This window comes from Panthera tigris, chromosome C1, assembly GCF_018350195.1.
Source record: "Panthera tigris isolate Pti1 chromosome C1, P.tigris_Pti1_mat1.1, whole genome shotgun sequence".
NCBI classification, from domain to species: domain Eukaryota; kingdom Metazoa; phylum Chordata; class Mammalia; order Carnivora; family Felidae; genus Panthera; species Panthera tigris.
Genome location: NC_056667.1, coordinates 141005234 through 141030974, shown reverse-complemented (window position 1 = coordinate 141030974; position 25741 = coordinate 141005234). Strand labels below are relative to the sequence as shown.

Below are 25741 nucleotides of genomic sequence, written 5' to 3'. Positions count from 1 at the left end.
GTTTCCTCCCCAAGACCAGCACATTTGAAAACTAATGATGAACATGGAAATGTATATTCCATTTAGAAAGCTGTCATCTAAGCTAGAGGAAACTTTTATGTTGTAAATTGTGCAACTGCCTCTATATTCGTATTTACACACACACGTATATATAAATAAATACAAGTAATGAATAATTTTTTAACATTAGGCCTTATTTTTAACAATATAAGGACTTATATATTCAAACCAGTATTTGGGAAGTCTCTTTCCTGGGAAAGATACACACACATATGTATACACACATACGTATGCACACACACATGTGCATAGACATCTATAATTTGTGTGCAAGGAGACAATTGGAGGTACTTGTGCCTCACAAGTCACACAAGATAATCAGCTTTGCTAGTTTATATTTATAGGTCATATTGGAAACTCCTTAGAAGTCAGCAATTTAAGGCTGGCATTGTTTTGAGACCCATTCATTTGTGAAGTCAGGGTGGCAATGGGCAGCAGGTTGTAGATTCTAATAATTTACTCCATAGCAATTGGGTAACCGGAATAGTGGGCTCAAAGAACAATTTTGGATAAGACTGTGGAGAGGGGATAATAGGAGCAAAACACAGAAAACCCTTGTTTGTTCTCAGTTCAATGCAGAGATCAAGAGACGCGTTGCCTAAAAAAGTGAGGACTCTCCTGACAATGAAGCTTACTGAAGAGCTCACATAGAAAATAAACCTATGTCCAAGTCCTACAAGAAATCAGGGAAATGGCCCAGAAGGTAATTTAACATTTTAAATCTCCCTGTACCACGTTTATGTATTTTTCATGGGGTTTGACTTCAGTGAACATCAGTAGGAGGAGGTAGGAGTATTTGGAAGGAGGAGTGGGCAACATTGGTGAAACTTACTGTGTTCAACATGGATTTGGGGAAGCAAGTAACACCTGGGTGGCTTCATAATTTGAGAAAGCTCTTATTTACAGCTATATATCCTGCTGAGTTACTGGATCTGCATGTTCCACAATTGAATATGCTTAATTTTACACTGTATAATGCATGTTTCTGATGTATTTCCATTTTGCTAATATCTGATTGCCTTAAAGCTCTACACTATATAGAAGAGAGTAGCAACTTGAAAGGTCAGTATATATCATTTTCTACTCCTTAGCTAGGCATTCAGTGTCATCCATAGCATAGCTTCTACTCTATAGTCTTCCATTACTTCTCTACATATATCTTACTCGGTCTAAACCAAATATGCCACACACTTTCCCACCTCTATGTGAGTGTCCCTACTATCTATAATCCTGGAAAGCTCTTCTTCCTGTAATGTCCAACTCTTAAAGTTCTTTCCAAAATTTTCTCAAAATGCTATGTCCTTGCTTGGGATTCAAGATGGCTGACTGAGCACCCACATTTATTTTCACCCTTCTCAAACTCCTAATGAAGGTCATAAAAAAAGTTAATAATAATAAATGATAAATCAGTAATAAAAAAGAAACTTGATAAGTAGCAGCTATTAGAAATTCTATACAAATCTCATTTATAGTGAAAATAAATGCTTTCATATACCTAGGAATACACTTGTACTGCTTGATGTCCAAGATCTATATAAAGAAAACCTTAAACCTTTACTGATGGATGTAAACAAGAATCTCGATAGCAAGATTAAATTATGAATGTGGTCAATTCTTGCAAAATAAATCCACAAATTCAATGCAATCATTAAAAAATAATCCAAGGATAATTTTTGTGAAACCTGATAAGCGAATTCTTAGTACTTCTAAAAAAACAAAAGTGTAAATAGCCAAGTGAATTTTAGAAGAATGAGGGTAGCTTGCCCTACAGATATAAAACATACTAAAGAGATATAATAATTAAAACAGCATGATACTGACTTAGGAAGAGTCAAATAGATTGGGGCATCTGGGTGGTTCCATTGGTTAAGCATCTGACTTCAGATCAGGTCATGATCTCATGGTTCTGAGTTTGAGCCCCACATCGGGCTCTGTGCTGTCAGCATAGAAATAAGTCAGAGAAAGACAAATACCAGATGATTTCACTCATATTTGGAATTTAAGGAACAAAACAAACAGATAAGCCCCTCTCCCACTCTTAAATACAGAGAACAAACTGGTCGTTACCAGAGGGGAAGTGGATGGGGGCAGGAGGAGACATAGGTAAAGGGGGATCAAAAGTACATTTATTGTTGGGGTGCCTGGGTGGATCAATCGGTTGAGCTTCTGACTTCGGCTCAGGTCACGATCTCACGGTCCATGAGTTCGAGCCTCGCATCAGACTCTGTGCTGACAGCTCAGAGCCTGGAGCCTGCTTCAGATTCTGTGTCCTTCTCTCTCTCTGCCCTCCCCTGCTCATGCTCTCTCTTGCCCTCTCTCTCTCAAAAATGAATAAACATTAAAAAAAATCTTTAAAAGAGTACGCTTATTGTGATGAGCACTGAGTAATGTAGAGAATTGTTGAATCATTATATTTTACACTTAAAACTAACATTGTATGTTAATTATACTTCAATAAAAAAAGAAAAAAGTTAAAATTTATATCAAATATCAAACACAAGAAGAGCGAAAACTCTCATAAGGATAAAACATGAAGTGGGAGGACTTGCTTTTCCAGATATCAAGGCAGATCAGAAAGCTACAGAATTAATACAGTGTGGTATTGGTGCAGGGATAGACAAATAGATCCATGGACAAATAGACAAATAGACCAGTGGATAGGGTAGGGAGCCCAGAAAAAATTCATACATATCTGGAAAAAATTGATAGCAGAGGAGGAATTTCACCCAGTGGGGAAACAATGAAATTTTTGATAAAAGTTGCTGGCACAATTGGCTATTGATACACAAAAAAATAAAATTAGATCTCTTGTTCATACCATATCCAAAAACATAAAATTTCCAGGGTGATTAAAGACTTAAATGTGAAAGGTAAACTCCAAGCTTAAAAAAAATTTTTTTACATTTATTTATTTTTGAGAGACAGAGGGAGACAGAGCACAAGTGGGGGAGGGGCAGAGAGAGAAGGAGACACAGAATCCGAAGCAGGCTCCAGGCTCTGAGCTGTCAGCACAGAACCTGATGCGGGGCTCGAACTCATGGACCACAAGATCATGACCTGAGCCAAAGTCAGACGCTCAACCAACTGAGCCACCCAGGTGCCCCAAACTCCAAGCTTTTAGAAGAGTATATAGGAACATATCTTCATGATCTTGGGGTAGAAGGATTTTTATTCTCCTAGTCATGAAGGAGAAAATTGATGAAGTTTACTACATGAAAATTAAGAACCCCTGTTCATCAAATTCCAGTATTAGAATAATAAAAAGACAAGCCACAGAGAGGAGGAAGATATTTGCAACACATATAACTATCAAAGGATTATTATCTAGAATAAAGAGCAATAGGCCAGCAACTGAGAAAAATGGGGGAGATTTAAACAGACACTTCTCAAAAAACACTAGAACACCCAAAAGTCTAATAAATGTGTGAAAAGAAGTTCAACTTTACTAGCAAGTCACAGAAATGCAAATTAAGACCATAAGATTATACTACTACGCATTTATCAGATAGACAAAATTTAGAAAGCTTTATCTCTTTTATCTCAAGGGGTAGGCAAGTTAGGAGCATACATGACTGTTGAGAACATAAATTGGTACCAATAGTGGAAAACAGGTAGTATTATTTATTAAAGTTGAAGATGAGCATATTCTTTGACCCATAATTTCCACTCCTACTTACTGGTCCACTTAGCTGCTCCTCTCGTACTTACTCTGATCATTTAATTGTTTATGACCACCAGAGTCCATGTACAAGAGTGTACAGTTTACCTAGTGTCTAGTTCTTAATTGACAAAAGCTGGAAATACTCAGTTCTGCCTCAACAGTAGAAGAGATAAATAGAAATAGTCATATATGGATATTCTATAATAATAACAAGCAACAGACATGATATTAAGTGAAAAGTAAAGTTATAAAAATTGCATATAGCATTAATCCATTATGTAAAATTTAAAAATAGACAAAACTAAACTATATTGTTTAGGAATGCATACAGATGTGGTAAAACTAAAAACAAAAGAAAGGAAATTATTACTGTCAAGGTCAGGATAGAAATGACCTTTCTGTGCCTGAGTGGTAATTACATGGATGCTTACTTTACCATCATTTGCTAAACTGTATACATAAGTTCTTTAAAATTTTCTGTTTATTATACTTCACAATAAAAAACAAAATCAAATAAAGTAAAAAATAAAAATAAAAACCCAGAAAGTAAAAATAAAAGAAGACAAGAAAAATCACAAAGACTCTAGAAACAGACATACACGCTTGTTCAATGTGTGCTGAACGTGGCATTTCCAATTCAACTCGTTCAATAAGTAGTGTCAAAACTAGAAAGTAGGGATTGCCAGATTTGACCGCAAATAAATTTAAATCATCTCTATGGCTACGGACACCACAAACAACTTGGAGAAAATACTTACAACACCTATAAGACACAAATGACTAATATCCGTATGTTAAGAATGCTTATAAATCAGTGTAACAGGGGAGATATAGATAGTCAATACACAGAATGAAAGATACAAACAATGTATTTGAATTGTTTCAAATATGAAACAATAATAAATTTTATTAGAATTTGATAAAGTACAAAATAGAAAAACATAACATATATACAGGGAAATTTAAAATAATCACAATATAATCATTTGTAAAATTATATACTAAACTTAATAAGCCATAAAATAATTACAAAATATAAGAGCTAAGGAAGTCATTAAAGGATAAGTCTCCTTTTAGCTTTACCATTCTTTTTTTTTTTTTAAATATATGAAATTTATTGTCAAATTGGTTTCCATACAACACCCAGTGCTCATCCCAAAAGGTGCCCTCCTCAATACTCATCACCCACCCTCCCCTCCCTCCCATCCCCCATCAACCCTCAGTTTGTTCTCAGTTTTTAACAGTCTCTTATGCTTTGGCTCTCTCCCACTCTAACCTCTTTTTTTTTTTTTTCCTTCCCCTCCCCCATGGGTTTCTGTTAAGTTTCTCAGGATCCACATAAGAGTGAAACCATATGGTATCTGTCTTTCTCTGTATGGCTTATTTCACTTAGCATCACACTCTCCAGTTCCATCCACGTTGCTACAAAAGGCCATATTTCATTTTTTCTCATTGCCACGTAGTATTCCATTGTGTATATAAACCACAATTTCTTTATCCATTCATCAGTTGATGGACATTTAGGCTCTTTCCATAATTTGGCTATTGTTGAGAGTGCTGCTATAAACATTGGGGTACAAGTGCCCCTGTGCATCAGTACTCCTGTATCCCTTGGGTAAATTCCTAGCAGTGCTATTGCTGGGTCATAGGGTAGGTCTATTTTTAATTTTCTGAGGAACCTCCACACTGCTTTCCAGAGCGGCTGCACCAATTTGCATTCCCACCAACAGTGCAAGAGGGTTCCCGTTTCTCCACATCCTCTCCAGCATCTATAGTCTCCTGATTTGTTCATTTTGGCCACTCTGACTGGCGTGAGGTGATATCTGAGTGTGGTTTTGATTTGTATTTCCCTGATAAGGAGCGACGTTGAACATCTTTTCATGTGCCTGTTGGCCATCCGGATGTCTTCTTTAGAGAAGTGTCTGTTCATGTTTTCTGCCCATTTCTTCACGGGTTATTTGTTTTTCGGGTGTGGAGTTTGGTGAGCTCTTTATAGATTTTGGATACTAGCCCTTTGTCCGATATGTCATTTGCAAACATCTTTTCCCATTCCGTTGTTTGCCTTTTAGTTTTGTTGGTTGTTTCCTTTGCTGTGCAGAAGATTTTTATCTTCATAAGGTCCCAGTAATTCACTTTTGCTTTTAATTCCCTTGCCTTTGGGGATGTGTTGAGTAAGAGATTGCTATGGCTGAGGTCAGAGAAGCTTTACCAATTCTTTATACTTACCCTCATAGTCTCAAAATGGCTGCTCTGTCCCCTGACATTACATCTGTGTTCTAGGCATAGACAAGGGAAGAATGGAAGAGGACTATAGTACACGCCAGCTGAATCTGACCCTGCATATCGGTAGAATCGTACCTTTCCCAGAAGCCTTATTCTCTAGAATTACACTCAAATCTTACTGCCAAAATTGACAGTTTACCCTTAACTCTTAGGGATTTATGGAAGAGTGTGTTTTTAAAATGAGCATATTTCTGTGCCAAACTAAATTATGATTTTGTTAATAAGCAAGAAGTGGAGCATATATATTGCTTAGTCAACTAGAGGTGCTGTGTGAAGGAAACACCTAGAACAGTGCTTGGTACATTGTATATACTCAATAAACATTAGTTAGATAAAGGAATGAGAATTTGTTTTTGTTTTTTTAATTTTTTTTAAAGTTTATTTTTGAGACAGAGAGAGACAGAGCATGAATGGGGGAGGGTCACAGAGAGGGAGACACAGAATCAGAAGCAGGCTCCAGGCTCCAAGCTGTCAGCACAGAGCCCGACGTGGGGCTTGAACTCACGGACTGTGAGATCATGACCTGAGCCAAAGTCAGATGCTTAACCGACTGAGCCACCCAGGCGCCCCAGGGAATGGGAATTTGTATGTTACGATCTACATAATCCCCAGAATGACAGGGAAGGGGGATCAAGATGAGAACCCAGGACCAGCTACAGAGGAAATTAGTGCAGGTTGAACAGAAGGCTCCCTGAAGTCTAGGATGAAATGGATACAATTATGGAATGTTACTTGAGGTCACTGAAAATACTGACAGCAGATTTACACGTAAAGTTTGAAGTAGTTAGTGATCTATCTCTAGAGTTGCGCTGATCAACACCTCAGCCACCAGCCACATGTGGCTAAGTTTAAATTAAAGAAAAAATATAACAACTCAGTTCTGCAGTCAGAGTCACATTTTGAATGTGAAGCTAGTGGCTACCATACTGGATGGGGCTGGGATAGGATGTTCCCATCATTGCAGAAAGTCCTATTGAATACTGCTTGTCTAGAAGAAAGAATTAAGCCAAGGGAAAAGAGGGTGGGGAGAAATACCAATTCCCAGAAAAACTAACTCTTGTGCAGGAAAAGGAAAAGAATCATAATATATGGGGCTCCTTTGTGAATAAACTTTGCTAATCATAATAATATAAACATTGAATTCTGAATTCCATAAGTAGAACTTAATTGGGAGGTTGCAGGGCTGAGAGGAGCCTTGTGTCTGGTAAGGGTGGGCGTTCGTGTGGAAGAGAGCTAAAGCTTCACCTTCCAAAGTGGAAACCTAACAGATAATGCTTCTGACCAAAAAAAATCAGAAGAGAGCAATCTAGACACTTTGTTAAATGCGTAGAGAAAAATAACAAAAGATTCGGCTAAGAGAGTTAAAACGATTGTCTCCAGAGAGGGAAAAATAGAGGACCAGGGAACCGATTTAGGAATGAGCCTCGCAAAACTATGTGATTCTCAAATCATGTGTAGATATGATTGGATTAACATAATTAATAAAACAGAATAAACTGTAGGACAGTTACAGAATAAACTGTTACAATGCCACCTGCTCCATCAAGTCTCTTCTGGTCCGCAGTCATGATTCGTCTATACTTTGGTATTTAGGAATGCATCATCTGAAAGTCTGCTCTTGGCACCTAACTGCACCATGCCTTGCTTTGCAGTCCATTATACAAGTTGATAGTCAAACTCCTATTGATTCATAAATTCTTAGACCAACTATCGCCTGATTTCATAAGCATCACAATATTTCAGTCTAATACAGAGTAAAGCATGAAGACTCCAATAAAATGTGTAAAAATGTTGGGGTGCCTGGGTGGCTCGGTTGAGCGTCCGACTTCGGCTCAGGTCACGATCTCTCTGGCTGTGAGTTCAAGCCCCACATCAGGCTCTGTGCTGACAGCTCAGAGGCTGGAGCCTGATTTGGATTCTGTGTCTCCCTCTCTCTCTGCCCCTCCCTCACTCATGCTCTGTCTCTGTCTCTCTCTGTCAAAAATAAATAAACGTTAAAAAAAAATTTAAATGCTAATAATAATTTAGAAATAATAATAGTTAACATCCATGGAGCACTGAGGATATGCAAGGCATACAATAAGAGCTTCCTACCAGTAAGCCAGGGTGTCAATTTATTCTTCTTCCACAGAGGAGGCCATAGATAGGGCAGAAAAATAGAGCAGCTCTTCCATACCCAGGGGACGTAGTTCCAGGTTAGCATTAGAATGTCTATGCTTTTTTTTTTTTTTTTTTACTTATATGATTTTGTGCTTTGTGTTTTAAAAAATGGGCCTGTATTATTTTTCAATTTAACACCATCTTTTAAAACACATAACGAATAGTAAGTCAATTGTAGTTTACATCTGCTGGCTGGCGGAATGATCTCACGTTACACGCATGTCACTTGGTCATAGAACCTGTGAGAACATAGAAAACGAACAAGGTATAATCAGTTAAATGATAAAATGATGTGTCAATTTTATTTACCGCCATATGAATCACAGAAGGGGGAGGGGAGAGGTACATATGTTTGAAATGTGAGAATACTTACTAACAGCTAAAAAAGAGCTATTACAATATGTTTAATCCCAAATCCATGTCAAGATACGAGTGACCCACAGGGTTTTTGCCTTGGTACAGAGGAGTAGAGGGAGTTTAAATCTGTGAAAATTGTCTTTAGATAGAAAATTGTTAGGTAATTTTTACAAACTCAATGTCATACACTCTGACTTACCTAAGAGAGCATTAGCTTCTCCTAGTAATTTACTGATTTCGATTTTACCTGCTATTGTGTTTGGAAATTGAACCCTTTTGTGCTTGCATTCACACTTTGCCTCTAGAAGCCACCTGGCAAAAAGGAAAATCAGAAACCCAGTTACATATGAGAGAGGCTCTTCATTCCCAGCACCTGGCACTACTTAAGAAGGGAGTAGAAAATGAGTATGGTCTTGGCACCCCCCTCTGGTTTAGTAACAGAAAAATGATGGGGCCTATGCTCTCTAAATACACCCTGTGGTTATCTAGGGTCACATCAAATATTTTCACCTGTCATTTCGTTTTATCACGACTTTAAACATTGTTTTGCCAACTTGTTGTTTCATGAATTTTATTCCTTTATTTCTTTCACATTGACTCCTGAAACTTACCTGTAGCTCACCTGGTGAGCTGTACAAAAGGGGACAAATGACGTGAAGAAAGCAGCTACAGAAGGGTCACAGCCCCTCCAAGACATGCTTATTTTATCCTAATTTTTTTACGTGAATATGGTATTAAATAGGGTTGCAGGAAATGAGAGATTAAACCTAAATTTGAACTCCATATGCTGGAACTTAGGTAAAATTCCATTACATTTGAATAGTTCTAAGCAAGCAATTTGTTACCCTTTATCCTTTAGTGGAATTGATGAACAGGTGGTTTTTAGAAGATCACTCAGTATATTTAGCTTCTGAAATTCGAGCGACTCAGGGTCTGATTGGCTGCTGTTGCCACGTGATAATTGGGAGCCCAGGCACCAAGCTCGCTCTTGCCTGGGGTTCTCAGGAGGGGAGAGTTGGGAGAGGCTTTGCTGCTGAGGAAATTGATTTGATCGAGTAAAGGTAAGGCCAGTTTATGGCTTTTTCTGACATATTCTTTCTGGAGATGTTCTGCAGTTTCCGTTAAGTATTTTCCAAAGTTTGGGGTCATAACTGGGGAAGTTAGTGATGAAAGTGTGACTGGAAGAGCTTGTGACCCTATTGCCCTACTCAGGCCCTACTTACATCTGCCATGTGGTGTGTGATTAGAGTCAAGTCCTCTACTAACCAACTTACTGCTTGACTGAGTTGGCTTTCTCGTCCAAACAGAAAAATTTTTAAAAATGTTTTGCCTTTGATTTTTTTTTCTAAATATATTAGGATGAAAAAGGATCTATGTTCTGCATTCCTATATTTATCCTGTTCTACTGGGCTTCATTTGCCTCAGAAGGAGTGGCAGTTTCGCCAGCTTAACAAAACCAGCCATGGCGGGGTATTGGTTTACATGGCAAATATCTTTGGGCGAAGGGACAGCTGCTCCAAGTCATCATCCACTTTTATCAGGAGAGTCCCACTCTCTGGCGTCAAACTAAGAAGGCCTTGGGAGATCCTTTCGTTAGTTCCTGAATTAGAAGCTTGGGCCAAAGACCCACAATCTTACACATACTTCAATCAGTGCTTTAAACGTTTCCTATTTTTCAGGTTTGAGGAAGAGCTACAGAAACAGAAGAGAAAAATCCATAGAAGCCAATGGTGTTCGGGGGGGAAATAACCCCATTGCCTTGAGGTTTCTATTTGTTCTTCTAAAACGATTGATTTGTTTTTCTGTGTTCTAATTTCAAGCGTAGGCTAGAATGCTACCATGTATTAGAGCGGCGTGGGGACCAAAAGCAGCCCTCTTAGAATTTTGATGCTGGGGGAAAGTTCTAACTTCGGGAGCCAAGCTGACCTCCCTCTCACTAACGCTTTTGCTTGAAAATGTCTTTCGGCAAGTATTTAGAAATAGAAATACTCTGTTTCTTTGAATCCAAACCCTCTCGCTTTCTTCCCTCAACTTCCTTTTGCAAGTTGTACAATGAACTCAATTGATCCCGTAGCTAGAAGTACCAGTATTTAACACGTTCCTGAGGGAATCAAGAGAGAGTAATTTGAAGCCTCAGTTGTTTAGACCCGTATTTAAATATCTTGCTTAGCCTCCAAGAATCTATGGGTATGTAGACTGGAGAAGTCTTAAATTCTGTTTTTGTCATGTTATGATTTCAGTCCTAGGGAGAGATTCTAATGTGTTTCTATTTTTTGGAATATGGAAAGTTTGTAGGGTGCCACTACTACTCTGGGAAAATGGCCGATGACGAAGAATATGAGGAGGTCGTGGAGGTAAGACTAAAACACCTGACTCTGACAGCCAAGTGTTTTATGTAGCAACAATCGAAGCTGTGTAGGTGAATTAATCACTTGAAAAATACATTGTCTATTATAACTTCACAAAGACTCATTATTAAAGCATGAGAAAGGAATATTTTATGTTCGGTTTCACTATAATTATGTGGGATTTAGAATTGAAAAGAAATATCACTGTTTCCCACTTGTGCTTTTCTTTAAACTCTCAGAAAAACATGGTGTGGGGGAAAGGCGGGTTTTCATTTGTCTTCTAAAACTCCTTCTTTCCCACCTGCCAACTCTCCTGATCAAAGGGACAGAGGAGATGAAGAGAAAGTTCCGAAAACTGAACTCTATTTTTTAGTTTCTGCAGAGCAATAGGGAAAAAAGAGCTATTTGCTCTTTGCTTCAACCAGCTGATCCTCTATAGGGTGATATGGATTCAATGTTCAGAATAAGATATATGAGATTATACACATATGTAAGACTATATATACACACATATATATGTAAATGTGCACACATACCTGTAAATAGAAATTTGCCGTACTCACAAGTGACATTTGGAGCCAATCAGGATATCAATCGGGGTCAGCTTTCTGACCAATCCTATTATATTTACCTAAGGGAACGAGACTAGCTTTTGCTTTTAAATTTTGGGGTGGGGGGAGGAAAGCAAAGACTGAAGTGGACATCTTAAAAAACTTCCTCTGGACATCTGACACATTTTACAAAGCTGTTAATTGTTTTATAAAAATTTTAAAATCACATTATGGTTTTTCTTCACCAGCTCTTGCCTTCAGCTTCACATTCTAGAAACAAAACCTAAAGGCTTAGGGGCTATAATCCATATAAATATATTGCCATTGAATCTGAAAGTGCTTGATACTTCATAATTAATGATGATCTAAACATATGAAAATCTCCGAGTGCTGATGATACTTGGAGGTAGTTTTGAAAATCTGTGCTGCTTCATCAGAATGAAATTAAGAGCTACCCAGAACCAAATTCCAAATTAAAGTGCCAAAATTTGTCTTTGGAAGATTATTTTAGCGGCCAGTTTATGTTTAGGTGAAGAAAAATTTGTTATTCTACAAATAAAATTGCTTTTATTATTGAAGGATCTAGGGAAAAAAACACAGAATGAATCTCCTACAGTAGAACTTTCCACCTCTCTGGCTTAAGTGCCAAAGGCTACATTCTCAGTGCTCAGTATTATCACTGGTGTTATTGTTTTACATATGTCCTTATGGATCAGAATAATGTCTATTAAAACATTGACACAATTATACATTAGATTGCCTTCCCTATGGTGGTAATACCAGTGATAATTTTTAGCCTCCAACTTAAAAAAAAAAATCCCTTGTTTTTCTTAAAATAATTGTATTCATTGGTCACTGGAAGTTATCCTCAGTGCTAGACTTGATTGATTTAACTAGATGTCATAAAAATGGAGGGGACTCCGTTTTTTTTTTTTTTGACATTTTGAAATTTTTAGGCATCTCATCCTTGCCATTTTGTTCCTAGTACTGCTTCTGGGTCTGACCAGCAGTTGCTAAATGGATAGACTTCCTGCCAGAGAGTGTTCAACCAAGGGCTCTCTGACCTCAGAAAAGATGCCATGAAGAACGGGATGGTGGCAAATTTGAGAAGATGGTCAGGGAAGAGTTCAAAAACAAGAGCTAGCTTTAAAAATATATCTTCTGGGGACCTTGGACATCTAAATAAAATTGTGCTATCCATCTCTATTCAAACTTAAACTTGGATTTGGGGCGCCTTGGTGGCTCAGTTGGTTAAGCATCCGACTTCGGCTCAGGTCATGATCTCACGGTCTGTGGGTTCGAGTCCCACGTCAGGCTCTGTGCTGACAGCTCAGAGCCTAGAGCCTGCTTCGGATTCTGTGTCTCCCTCTCTCTCTGACCCTCCCCCGTTCATGCTCTGTCTCTCTCTGTCTCAAAAATAAATAAACATTAAAATTTTTTTTTTTTAACTTGGATAGAAAGGACAAGAAGCAAGGATGTACTATCTAATTAGTGGCACAGCTCTAAAAAAAGTGAGATTTGGCATATATGTTAATGCCAACCATTTGGGTAACATTACTTTTTTTATAAGCTTCTTTCTGAGATACATTTACTAATGGTGAGAGCCCAGCAAAGGTAAAGTTGGATAGCTCCCAAAGATCTGCTTTTGCTTGGGGGCTCAGAAAATCCAAAATAGTTGTGAATCATTCATTTTAGTTTAAAATTTCTTCTCGAGTCACTGATGTTTTGTGTGGCCACAGGCATGGCTGTGTGTGGATCAGCATTAAACAGTATTCCCTAAAATGTCCAAATGATATTTCCCGTGTGACGAAGGCACAGGCATATAAAAGAGAAATTCTCTGTCCTTTCGGAGTTTGTGGTTTCTGTCGCTCTGTGCAAGGACACACTGATAGAATTAGATTTTAAACTAAAGAAATAGTACAGGAGCAAAGAAAGCCCAAGAGTAGGAGACAGTAGGTAAATTTTCTCCTATCTTCCTGCAGACGAAATAGAGCCTGCGGCCTATTGACAATGGTTAAATAACTTGATAAGCGTTCACTGAACCAAGGGACAAAACAACAGAGGCCAACTGAGGGAAATTAAGAAGTCAGTGTTTTACCCTCTCCCTGAGTATGTTTTGGTGGCAGGGAAAAGAAAAAGGAAGCATAAAATGTTATACATTTTGTTGATTGAGAAAATGAGCCAAATGTTTCCTTTTTATCCCTTTCCTTTGTGCCTCGGCCTGAGGCTTTGCTTCTTGCTGGGTGAGGCTGGGGGAAGGATTCCACTCCCCTTACGCATCTGAAACAAAATGTCAGCCAGTTCCCATCAGCATCTATTTATTGCCCGTGATGTCAGAAGTAGAACAAAAGTAGGTTTGATTTCAGATCCAGGCTGCAGGCACCTTGCAGCCGTCAGCTACAAACTGCAGCCTAACTTTCCCACATCTTGTGCTGAGAAATCTGCATTTTTTCACTCTCCCCTTGGCATTTGTAAATTTTCATCTTTGCATCCTTTCAAGACCATTGTGCTATGAAAGGATACACCCCGCACTCTGGAAGAAACTTTCATTCCTTAGTAATCAGGAGGGTGTACGGATAATCGAGATGTGTATATGCTTTCGGGTCTATTATTTCCATGATACAATCCAGTTAAAAATGTTATTCACATTGAGGTTTCTGTTTCGTTTTATTGTTAGTCACAAATAGTGAGTTACGGCAAGTTTTTTTTTTTTTTTTCTGCCCAACCCACATACTCAGGATATTGTTAGTATATTTTTTTCTGCAAATTCTGCCCTGGGTACTGTAAGAAAAAGTCTTACCTTGTCTCAAGTTAAATAACTGCCCCTAATAAATAATCAGCCTCAGACACCTTTCTCATCACTCTGCATCTCCTTGCCTTGTCTGGTAGCATTCACTTTAACTCCCCTGAAGTTTCACAAAGCTAAAATGGGTCCCAAAATGTGAAGACGCTCCCTTGTGTACTTGCTTCCCACAGATAGTGCACACTGGCTGAGCTAGTGAAATAATCCAGTGGTTCAGCTGAGGCAGAGGAGAGGTGATTTCTGCTTTGTTCTCATGATGATTCCTTTGTGCTCTATTTATAGTACTACACAGAAGAGACAGTCTATGAAGAGGTGCCAGGAGAGGTAAGACCCAACCTGTGTCTGCATGAACTGCATGCTGATTAAAGCAGGCAGAGCCTTCCCCTCTCACAGACCTCCAGGGCTACAGGAGCTGGCAAAGGGAGAATCTGAGAAGAATCCCTCACCTACGTGTGCCCAGCAGCAGATGATACAAGAACGAATGCTGCTTGTTTGACAGAATACGTCCCTGTTCTTGCTATTGAACGTATCCAAAGTGATTGGGGATCATTCCCCCATTGTTCGTGTAGTATTTTTGGTGTAGGTGGTGCTCATTAAAGCAATATCAATGGCCATCACCACTCTGTGACTGCAGCAATCAAATAGCCTTGGACATACGATTTGCATGGGAACCAGCTGTTTTATTATATAGAGTTGTAAGTTGTGGGGCACCGTCTCTGCCAACAGGGACAGCACCGCGAAGCCTATGTCCCTGATGGTGCAGTGAAGTGCCACTTAGATTTTAGCACATTAGGAATTCTAAGAAAGCCATTCCCATAGATATTCCAAGGTGGAACTTTTTTTCTAAGGTGAAATCCCTCACTCATGCTTTATTTTCTGAATAGAGCAGTTTTTCTTGATCGTGACAAACAGGGATGGCTATCCCTGGAGCCTGCTCCAAGAGCCTGTGATTGCATGAAACCTAACATTTGTAGATGCTGTGAACTGGTTCATTTCTCACCATCAACCGTACGTCAATAATAATGGGCAGAAAGCCACCTATTAGCAATGATCTGACAACACTAGGGGAAGTTGTCGTAGAGGTACAATTTCCTTGCTACTTAAGTTTCTCTTCATCATTTGGTACAGATGATATTAGCTGTGAAGGAAATCATGCTGTGAGATGGATTGAAGACTTGTCTGCTTACCTTCTTTTCTTACATCCAGTATTTTTAACCTTGGACCACACCCAAACTTTGGGCCTTAGTTTCTTCCACTATACAGCCTGTTGTAAGAAACAGTCATTTCCCACCTACCGCATGCATAGGACTGTTGTAAGGATAATTACCCCCTTATGTTGTCATCGTTATCCTTGTCCACCTAAACATTTATTGGTGTAAATGGCACTCCGGTTCAGATTAATTAACTGACTAAGCCAAAAGAATGGTAATCACTTGTAATACTGATGTGATTCATTCTTTAGAATTCATTATTCTTTGTGTTAGACTGCAGGGGAGAATGCCTAAAGACCTGGGGAACAAGCAACCAACTTCTTCTTAGACTCATTTGCAAGTGAATATAAAATCAAGAATTTGAGCTTTATTTGATCATCTTCATCTTTTGTTCTTTGATCCCACGTTTGCTTTTACTTTACCTAGACGATTTAAGATTTTAAACGGTTAAGAATACTGTATTTCTGATTTTCATCCAACCTTAAGGGGTTTGGGTTCTTTTCTACAAGTGGAATGTTAAGGCCCTGTAGCAAATTACTAAGGAGTAAACTTTTTGTTCCATGCCATCTTGAACAGTCAGCATTCAGATTTATGTAACGTGATGTACTTTCATATGGACCGAGTATATGATTTACTGCTTTGACTGGCTTTAAATATGTAGGAATAACACTAGGAATGTAAGTCTGACTCGAGGTCAGAATAATGTGTATATACAAGATCATGATATCACGGTTTTTACTTACATAACAATGTTGAACTGCATGTCACATTTTCAGACAATAACAAAAGTCTATGAAACTACGACAACAAGGACAATCACATCTGACTATGAGCAATCAGAAACTTCCAAACCGGCACTGGTACAGCCAGTATCGGCAGAGCCGGTACCAGCCAAGCCACTGGAGAGGAAGAGGGTTATCCGGAAGAAATTGGATTCTTCTAAGTTCATGACGCCCTACATTGTACACAGTCAGAAAATGCAGGATCTCTTTAGCCCTGTAAGTTTCAAACCATTTCTGCTAATCTGGCTCTATTAGTGAGAAATTACTGATCTCTACCGACTCTGTTTTGGATGCTAGCTGGATTTTGTTTCTCAACCTCCTATGAGACAACAACTTATTCTGCAGAAATATAAGCTCTTGTGACTCTTTAATTTTCCTTTCCTCTAATTCATTTGCACCATTGCAGTATCAGGGAAAACATCCTTTCTGAAATTATTCCCACAAATTAAGCAGAAGGCCAATCGTACAGCATTTATTGGTATTTAATCACAATTTGTTAGCCAATCTAGAATAATGAAGTCCTGAATATATTCAGTTGAAATCAGTTCAAAGAAGCTAAATAACGTCTAATTAAAACTATGCCTGAGCAGGATACCCCTAAAGTAGACTAGTTAACAATATGTAAAATGATCTTTAAGAGTTGTATAGCGAAGAAGAATGTGTAGTTCAGAACACCAGGATCAGAGTAAGAACTCCTCTGAAATAAGGATTGGAATGTTCGACTATACCCCAGAACAGTGGATTTTAACTGTGGCCGCACATTGGGATCCTCTGGGAGGTTTAGAATTATGGATACCCAGGCTGTTCTGGTTTTATCCGCGGTTGGGACCTGTGCATAAAGATTTTTAAAAGCGGCCCAGGTGGCTCTAACGTGCAGCCTTAGTCCAGAATCACTGCTGTTGAAGGTCCCTCGTCCTTAACTTTCCATGTGCAGTTAGACTGTAACAAGTTATACTGACTGGAAGCAGACTGGATCTCATTTATTGATTGTCCATGTGGGCTGAGGTCTCACTAGGTGGCATAGCCTCCAGCAGCTTTAAAAAAACGAAAAGCAGCTCAGGGGAACATTGGATTATATAGGACTAAATGCTTATGTCAAAAGCATCCTGTTGCGATTGGTCAGTAAATATTTATGTCTGGTTTAGTGTTAACTCCTGGGGACTATTTGGTAAATTTCTAGTTCAGAGTCTCGAATGATCTAAAACCTAGTTTTCTAAGACTTTGATCTGTAAAAACAAGATTATTTTGCCTCCTTTATCCTTGCGGTATTCAGCAAAAAATAGAAAATTTTTTGTCAGTTTGTTGCCATAAAGTCTCAAATTCTGACACTAATATCCTAGAACTTCTGCTAGCTTGAAGAAAATGTTGTCAAAGGTTTATAGTATTTTTAAAATGGTTACTGATAAAATCAAGAGTATAATTTAGATTGCTGACTACATTCAAGAGTACTATTGAAGCATTAATAATGATAAATTATACATGTTGTTATTAAAGTGAGAACTCTGTATATTTAGCAGAAATAACAAAATTGCATTCCTTTTCAAAATACTCCATAATTCAGACTTTCCATTAATTCAGCTGGTGTCTCAGCTATCTGAACCACTGAGATTGAACTCCTGAATGGAATATTTTTGCATTGTATTAGCAATCAAATCTTTTCAGATAATTTCTATATTTGCTAAAATTATTGAGGTTCTGGCTTTTTATGTGTGCATTTATGTGTGCAATAAAAACATTGAGAGAATCATTTTAGGGCATTTCCAAGACAATAGTCTGTAATAAAATTTCTACTGTCTCAAGTATCCAACTGTGTTTAGGAAGAGCAATTAACAAATCTATTTTAGTTTTTGCTGAGAATCAGGGTAGGGGACAAAAAGCTGTTATAACTGATAATTGTTAGAATTTGCAGGATTTTTTTTTTAATCTATTGGAGATAAATACATTGCCTGAAATTTCTGCTGCTGTCTTATCAGGTTTTAGGCTAATATCTGATACTCTTTTCAGAATAAATACAAGGAGAAGTATGAGAAAGCTAAAGGACAGCCATATGCCATCACATCCGATACCCCAGAACTTCGCCGAATCAAGAAAGTACAAGATCAACTCAGTGAGGTGGGCTGCATTGCTAAAAGAAAGAAGACAGACATGTCAAAAACATGCCCATCACTGGGAATTGAGGGCTTTAATTGGTGTAGAGAAAATGAGCAGTCGGATTGCTGTGAGCCAGTCCAGAAATCTAGAGGAAGTATTGGCTATAGATTATGTTGCTCTAAATGTGAACCCCAAGAGACCTCTAAAAGCTTGGCTTAGCAAGTTAGCTTAAGAGATAGGAGATGGTAAATTCGAATTCACTGTGGTCTTCCATGTAGGAGAGCAGGGAGGCTGAAATTCAGCCAGGAAAGCAGATATGCAATAAATGCAGGGACTCTGCAGATTTTTGGAGATCACAGTTTTCTACCTAAAATGTGGAAAGTCTGCTTTGTGGTGCAGACGTTGAGTCATTGGGTTAATGCCCTTTTGTTAGAAGATACCCTTTAGTATACTCACATGTGCATGCCTGTCATGAACTCTGTATATTATTTCTGCAGGTTAAGTATCGAATGGATGGCGATGTTGCTAAAACTATCTGTCACGTAGACGAAAAAGCAAAGGACATTGAACATGCAAAGAAAGTGTCGCAGCAAGTCAGTAAGGTGAGGTCATGTTATGGATGGCTGGGATGCTAAGTAGCACGTAGATTACCTCTACCTGGCCTTAGAGGAGAAAACTGGACAGGCCTGATCCTGCTCACCAGTCTCATTTAAATCCAGGGGCCTCATGAGCTCTGGTATCCACACATGTCAGGAAGGCTGCACAGATGACTGAAGTGGCCGTAGGACCTATGGTGGATTGGAGAGCATATGCCCTGCAACTCAGCTCCAGGCAGCTGCTATACAGAGTGCAGTCCCGATGTCCCCAAAGTCTCTGATTTATTTTTAAAGAGGCTAGGGAGCTTCATTTTTATGAGAAATGCTCAAATTTCAAATGTAGGCAACTAATTAAAAACATTTAAAAATAACACATAAGTCAAAAGAAACACGTTTACTATCCAAATTGAGCCAATGACCAGTAAGATTGCAGCCTTTAAAAGGAATCTATAGAGAATCATAATCATGATTTAGTTAAAAAAAAAAAATCAGACTTTTCAAGTAAAAGCTTACTAATGCAGGAAAAGTATTATGGGATGTTGACATGGTCAATGTTTTCACCATTGATGCTAGTAAAACACAAAGGCACAAGGGCAGCCTCTTGTGTGAGGACACTTTGATAATGAAAGACTTCACAACACTGTGTTCTCTAAACCCTCATGCCCTTGGGGGAGACATCAACCACACGTCCTCTGCTCTTTCTGACTAGGTTTTATACAAGCAGAACTGGGAAGACACCAAGGATAAGTACCTGCTTCCCCCTGATGCCCCTGAACTTGTCCAGGCAGTTAAGAACACAGCCATGTTCAGTAAGGTAAGAGCTTCTGCTCTGTCATGACTTCTGTCTTCCTATGTCCTTCCAATGTGTAATTTAGAGGAATACCCAGTACTTTTGATAATCGGGAATGCAGTTCCTCAGTCTTTTTATGAGTATCCTTGAGCCATGCAGGTTGCAGGGGTAGGTGTTGGCAAGGAGGAACTGAGAAGAAAGCTGTGGAGTAGAGGAGAGGAGAGGGTCCTGGTGGGAGCCTGAGCAACCCTGATGAAGGAATACATGGGGAGAACGAAGATGCACCGGGGAACTGGCTCTGAGAGACCCACAAAGTATAGACCCTGGGCTACACTTTGGGTATTTCTGGCCATCACTCTTACTCAATGTTTATTTTCTGACAGAAACTATGCTAAGTGCCTCCCGGCTCCTTACACTTGGATTAGTACTTGTTGCAGGAAGCAGGTGAAGTCCCAGAGAAGAAACCAAGTCAGACACATTTACTCTTCTGAAAATAAGATTTGCCAGGAAAGCAGGACGAGCTATTAATAAATATGACTCTGACTGGGTGGAAAGGGGAAGGTTATCTGTGGATTCTATTTACCTTTGATCTCACCTTGCCCTTGGCTCTTTTTGCTATTGATGGATGAATTCAAAATTGTATATTTCTTGTAAGTGTGAGCTCACTTTCTCATAACTTTTCACTCTTTCCTGATTTAGAAACTATACACTGAAGACTGGGAAGCTGACAAGAGCTTGTTTTACCCATACAATGATAGTCCAGAGCTGAGGAGGGTTGCCCAAGCCCAGAAAGCCCTCAGTGATGTAAGTAAAATACAGTCAACCTCATTGGCAGGGTGGAATCAGAAGACCTCAGATTGTCTTCTGGCCACATGTTCATTGCAGTTCTTCTTTCGAAAAGACTAACTGTCATTATTGCAGATGAATACATCTAGAGTCATTATAATTTATGATGTCTACTTAAATCGGATTTTATAACTTATATTAGATATAATTTAGTCCAATCTTGTTTTTTCATAGGTGAAGAACCTGAGTCTAAGACCACATAGGTCATTAGTGGCAAAGCCCAGATTAGAGGCCTGGTCTTGTGATCTCAAGACCAGTGTTCTTTCCACTGCAGCATCTGCCCTCTGTCCCCTTGGCTGGGGTTGAAGTTTTTCTGTGACGTTACAGGGGCATTTTTAAAAACCTATTGAGATCATAGCCACTTTCCCAAACATATTAAGTGAAAAATGTTATTGAACTATCCTAATTATGAAGTCTGAATTGTGGTCTGTCCCCCTTTTTCTACATGGACTGCCATACTTGTCCAAACATGTTTGTGTAGTTACTTCGCAAAAAGCTCTTGCCATTGGGTGTACAAGGAGGATATTTCAGAGTTAGTAAAAGTCAGCAGTCCCCTGGCCAGAATTTTAGCATTTTAGACCTTGAAAACAGTTAATTAGAGGAACTAAAAAGCCTAATAGTTTTAGTCCTTAGGTTGAAAGCAGTGGCAGCAGCAGAGAGCCCCACTCGATTCTAGCACTTTCCCTTGTTTTGAGGTTCTTTATTTCTTGACCCCTGGATTTGTTAGCTGCCGTATTGAAAAGACTACTACTCTAGTCTTCAGGAGAGCACTGTTTTATTATTTAACAAGTTGTTTTTCATTCAGTTGTCAACTAAGACCCGGGAACCTCTTACATTCACTGTGAATGTAAGTCAGTTGAAATTTTCAACAAGTCAGTTGAAAATTACTGTGATTTACTTCCAGTGGATCTTAGGATCCTATCTTGCCCTGTACTGGAATTATGCATATTCATTTGATGGCATCTCCAGCTTTTGAGGTCTAATTTTTTATTGCCTCTCACTTGATATCATTTGCAAATTTAGTGGGCATATTTCTATCTCCATTTGCATATAATTGGTTAAAATATAGCATAGAAATACTTCTATCTTTCCATAGAGTAAGTTAGGAACTAATGAAGCCATAACAAAAATTTAAGGCCGTCTAGTACACAGTACCCATTTTGATGTGTAGGGACCTCTTGTTTCTCTTTTAACTTAGCTTTTCGGTTCTGTATCTCATAAATCTACAATACTGTTGTGTAACCTTTATCAAGTGATCAATAGTTATCTGTTGAAAGTCCATTATGCATGCATACCTAGCAGGATAGAAAAGTATAAGAAGTTTTCATATCCTTTCCCTTGAGAATTTATAATCAGGCTGATAACATGAAAGTGTTATATATTAAATAACATGAAAAACTTTTTAATTTTTTTAATTTTATATTTTTATATTTATATAGAAAGCAAATTCTATAGTCTAATACTTGCTGAAAGACAGGGCACATGCAAGCAGTTAGCAAAGACCATGTGGAAGTGGTAATCCAAAGGGAATGGGCAGTGATGAACAGGAAAGGCTTTTCAAGTAGAGCGAGCACTTGAACAAAGGGACAGAAGTGAAATGAGTCTAGAGAGGGCAAAGAAAGTGAATGCTGTGTGTGCCTAGTTAGGAGACCATGTTTAAGAAACTGGCAGCAGGACCTTGAAAATCAGGCAAAATCATATCATAGCTTTGACATGATATGTATTCAATAAGAGATATCGTATGATTTTGGTGGGGAAAACAATATGCTAAAAGCAAATGGAAAAATTTTACAGACAATACAGTGCATTGAGACTAGAAAAATTGTGATAATTTTAAGAAGGCTATTTTAAGTAATACAGAAGGATTGAAGGGATGACAGGGACAAAGGAGAAGAAGAACGGAATCTGAAGGTAGTAAGTATTGTAAAAGTGTTAAGGACATTGGATATTGGAGATGAAAGAAAGAAAGGAGCCATAGAGGAGTTAAGGTGAAAGACTGGTAGTCTGGGTATATAGGGGTACAAGTGGTAAATATGCATTCGTGGCAAGAGAAATGGAGTTGAGATAATGGAACATTCAGATCAAGACATTTTATAGATAAATTAGAAATTTCATACTGTTGCATAGGTGTGAGAGCAGGAAAGAGATTAACACTTGAGAGTCATCAGAATAAAAGTGACAGCTGCAGGCGTGACCATGTATGAGGGAGGCAGAACAGTGTATGGCCAAGGGCAGAGTTTTGGAGGACACCACACTTAGGACATCTGGAAAGGAGCCAGCCACGAACAAAGAAGTTGAAGGACAACCAGGAACTGCCATGTCATGTAAGCCTAGGAAGAGGTTTCCAAGAAGACACTTAATCTCCAAATGTCTCCCTTTACCCATAAAATGGAGAGATGAAGGGACACCTCATGCCACTCTAGTGCTATGGACTTTGAACAGTTAAAGTTGGCCACGTATTTTGAGATCTCTCAGTAGACTACATAATGGAGAATATATAACAATGAAGTAAAATCTTCCCATCTTTAGAAAAACTTGGCAGTTAAGGTATGGCTTTTATTCTTTATTTTTTATGTTTTGCAGATTAACTATGCACTAAGTATCAGATTACCAACATGCCTATGAATAATGTCAGTACCGTAAACTTCTACAGTTATTGGGCACAGAACCCTAAGCAAACTTTTGTTCACAGAACATACGACTGGATAGGCATGTAGATTTCAGACTAAGGGCTTGGATTCAGAGGCTTTCTCTCCCTCTCCTGCACCTTCTTCCAGTTTCTCTGAACCCTACTTACTATGTTTTTCTTGTTATCTAAGCAGAGACAAAATACTTTGCAAACCCCAAGAGAGTCCTTAAGCTGGCCAGAGTGCAGAATTCTAACTATACAGAATTCTGAATAAGATTCCTGAGAAGTTAGGACTTCCAGATCTGATTTCTCTGAAAATTCTTGACAGAATGTCATAGTTAGTAAACATTTTTCTTGATAGGATGTTGCATACTCTCTGAGGACTTAGCCAGCCATGGAAAATACCAATTGCCCTATGCCTAAAATAAAGTCTTCACTACTTACCAACAACAACAACAAAAAGATTGAGCAGTAGAATTAATATAAGTACATTTTAAAATTGCTCTTTTGTATCCCTGTTGATTTAATGTTCATAAAAGCTTTTGTTATAGGCAGTAGGTAGACATTATTAAGCTAAGACATAGCTAGACTTGGTTAAACCATGAAGGAGATGACTGGGACCTTTGAACTATCCAACTTCTTTATGTCGTAAATAAGAATACTGCCACATGGAAGGAGAAATAATTTGTAGAAGTCTCACAAGTGAGTAGGAGAAGAGTTGGGATGATAAATCTCCTTTTGTGATTTCCCCCAATGGCCACAGTGTATAAAACACACATTCAGAAATCAATCATTGAACCTTCACTCTAGTCAGTTTCTGTGCAAGCCACAAGTGTTCACAGATGAGCAGGTATGTTTTCTATCATCCCAGAGCTCATAGTCCAAGGTGGGACAGATGTGTAAGCAACCAATCACAGTGTCATCTGATAATTCCTTTAAAGGAAGTAAGGGCCAAGTTGAGTGAGATCCCAGGAAAAGGTCCTCAGGTTAGGGAGGGGAGACTGTGACGTGGAGAATGAGCAGCAGCTTGCAGGCACATGGGGAGAGTGTGGAGCTGGGGCATTCCAGGGAAAAGGGAACAGCAGGTACAAGGTTCAGAGGCATAAGAGGTTTTTGTGGGTCTGGGGACCTACAAATAGTTCTGCATTGTGGGGGCAGGGCTCAAGATTGGTGGAAGAAAATGTCTAAGTAGTCAGTAGTGGAGGAACAAAGGAGGGAAAGAGTGAAGGCGCTGCATGATTAATAGACATGATACTTATTTTAAGACAAGAGAGGCCTTTCACAGGCTGAAGGAAAGGAACCAATGAAGAGGGAGCAGTTGAAGCTGTCAAGAAAGAGAAGGGGCAATGGATGGATCTAGGTCCAGAGGGCTACTGGAGGGATCAGCTGTCTGAGTACAGGACTCCTGCCCTACAAGGGTTGATTCTCTGAACCATGCAGCAGGTGGGAAGGAGGGATGAGTACAGGGAAAACTAAGCATATGTATAGCCTCCCTTTACTCTATGAGAGAGGAAGCTGAGAGTTGACTGGGGGCCTAAGGACAGTCTTGGGGTTTTACACTAGCCACTGAAAGTAGAGACTGACCAGAGATGCATAATGGGGTTTTCAAGCTTCATTGAAGGCAAAGTGGCAATTGGATACCATAAACTCAGAGTATCGGGCACAGAGCCCCAAGCAAGCTGTTGTTCATAAGCACGTATCACTAGGTAGGCACCCTGACTTCAAGCTAAGGGCTTAGGTTCAAGAGGCCCCCTCTCCCACTTCTGTACCTTCTTCCAGTGGCCCTTTTAATCATGCTTATCACATTATCATTATCCAATCAATAGAGTTGTGTGATTTTCTTCAGTGTCACTCATCATCCTGGATATAAGATTAGAGGAAGTGTGTAGTTGAGTTGATCCAGAGCTAGGGGTATGGTAGCTGATGTAAAGACAAGAGATTGGGAGTTGAGGATGCCAGTTAACAGAATAATTTCAACTGCAAATCATGGCATGGATATAAATGGAAGGAAACAGATCTAGGATTAATAATCTTGAAGAGGGAAGACTTAACGAAATAGGAATTGCTGGTAATACTGAGAGCAAGGGCGTGTAGCATCTGCAAGGATAAGTTACTGTTATGTGATAGACTAAAGTTTAAGACTTCAAATACAGATGAATACATAGTCTTTTTCAAAATTGCCAACAAATGGAACATGGGAAATAGAATAATTTTCTGTGGCTCATGAGCGTCCCTGTCTTTTATTTTGTCAGATCGCCTACAAAAAAGGTCATGCTGAACAGCAATCTCAATTCACATCTCTGCCGGATCCTCCAGATATAGAGTTTGCAAAGAAAGTGACCAATCAAGTGAGCAAGGTAAGTACATAGGACTGGCCTCCCTTGAAAACTCTGACTTAATAATCTCAAACATCAGAGAAAGTAAGTAAGGGGGATTTAAAGACCCAATGCCAACACTGTAAGGGTGTTTTTGCAATATGACTCTGAAAAGTCGGCAGCAAAAACATTACATCCATGAACATCATGGAACCATGTTAATAAATGTTTGGCCAGCTTAATGGCTCCGTGATGAGG

The 25741-nt window shown here is 38.9% G+C and overlaps 1 protein-coding gene across 1 annotated transcript in view; it reads left to right on the top strand.

Moving 5' to 3' along the window:
* Positions 1 to 10839: 10839 nt before the first annotated feature.
* Positions 10840 to 25741, top strand: part of NEB (nebulin) — a 223438-nt gene continuing 208536 nt past the window's right edge. Inside the window, exons 1-8 of the mRNA XM_042994438.1 lie at positions 10840 to 10875; positions 14506 to 14547; positions 16211 to 16432; positions 18221 to 18328; positions 18805 to 18909; positions 19613 to 19717; positions 20393 to 20497; positions 25421 to 25525. Of these exons, the coding sequence (XP_042850372.1) occupies positions 10840 to 10875; positions 14506 to 14547; positions 16211 to 16432; positions 18221 to 18328; positions 18805 to 18909; positions 19613 to 19717; positions 20393 to 20497; positions 25421 to 25525 (828 nt within the window). The remainder of the gene's footprint in view (positions 10876 to 14505; positions 14548 to 16210; positions 16433 to 18220; positions 18329 to 18804; positions 18910 to 19612; positions 19718 to 20392; positions 20498 to 25420; positions 25526 to 25741) is intronic.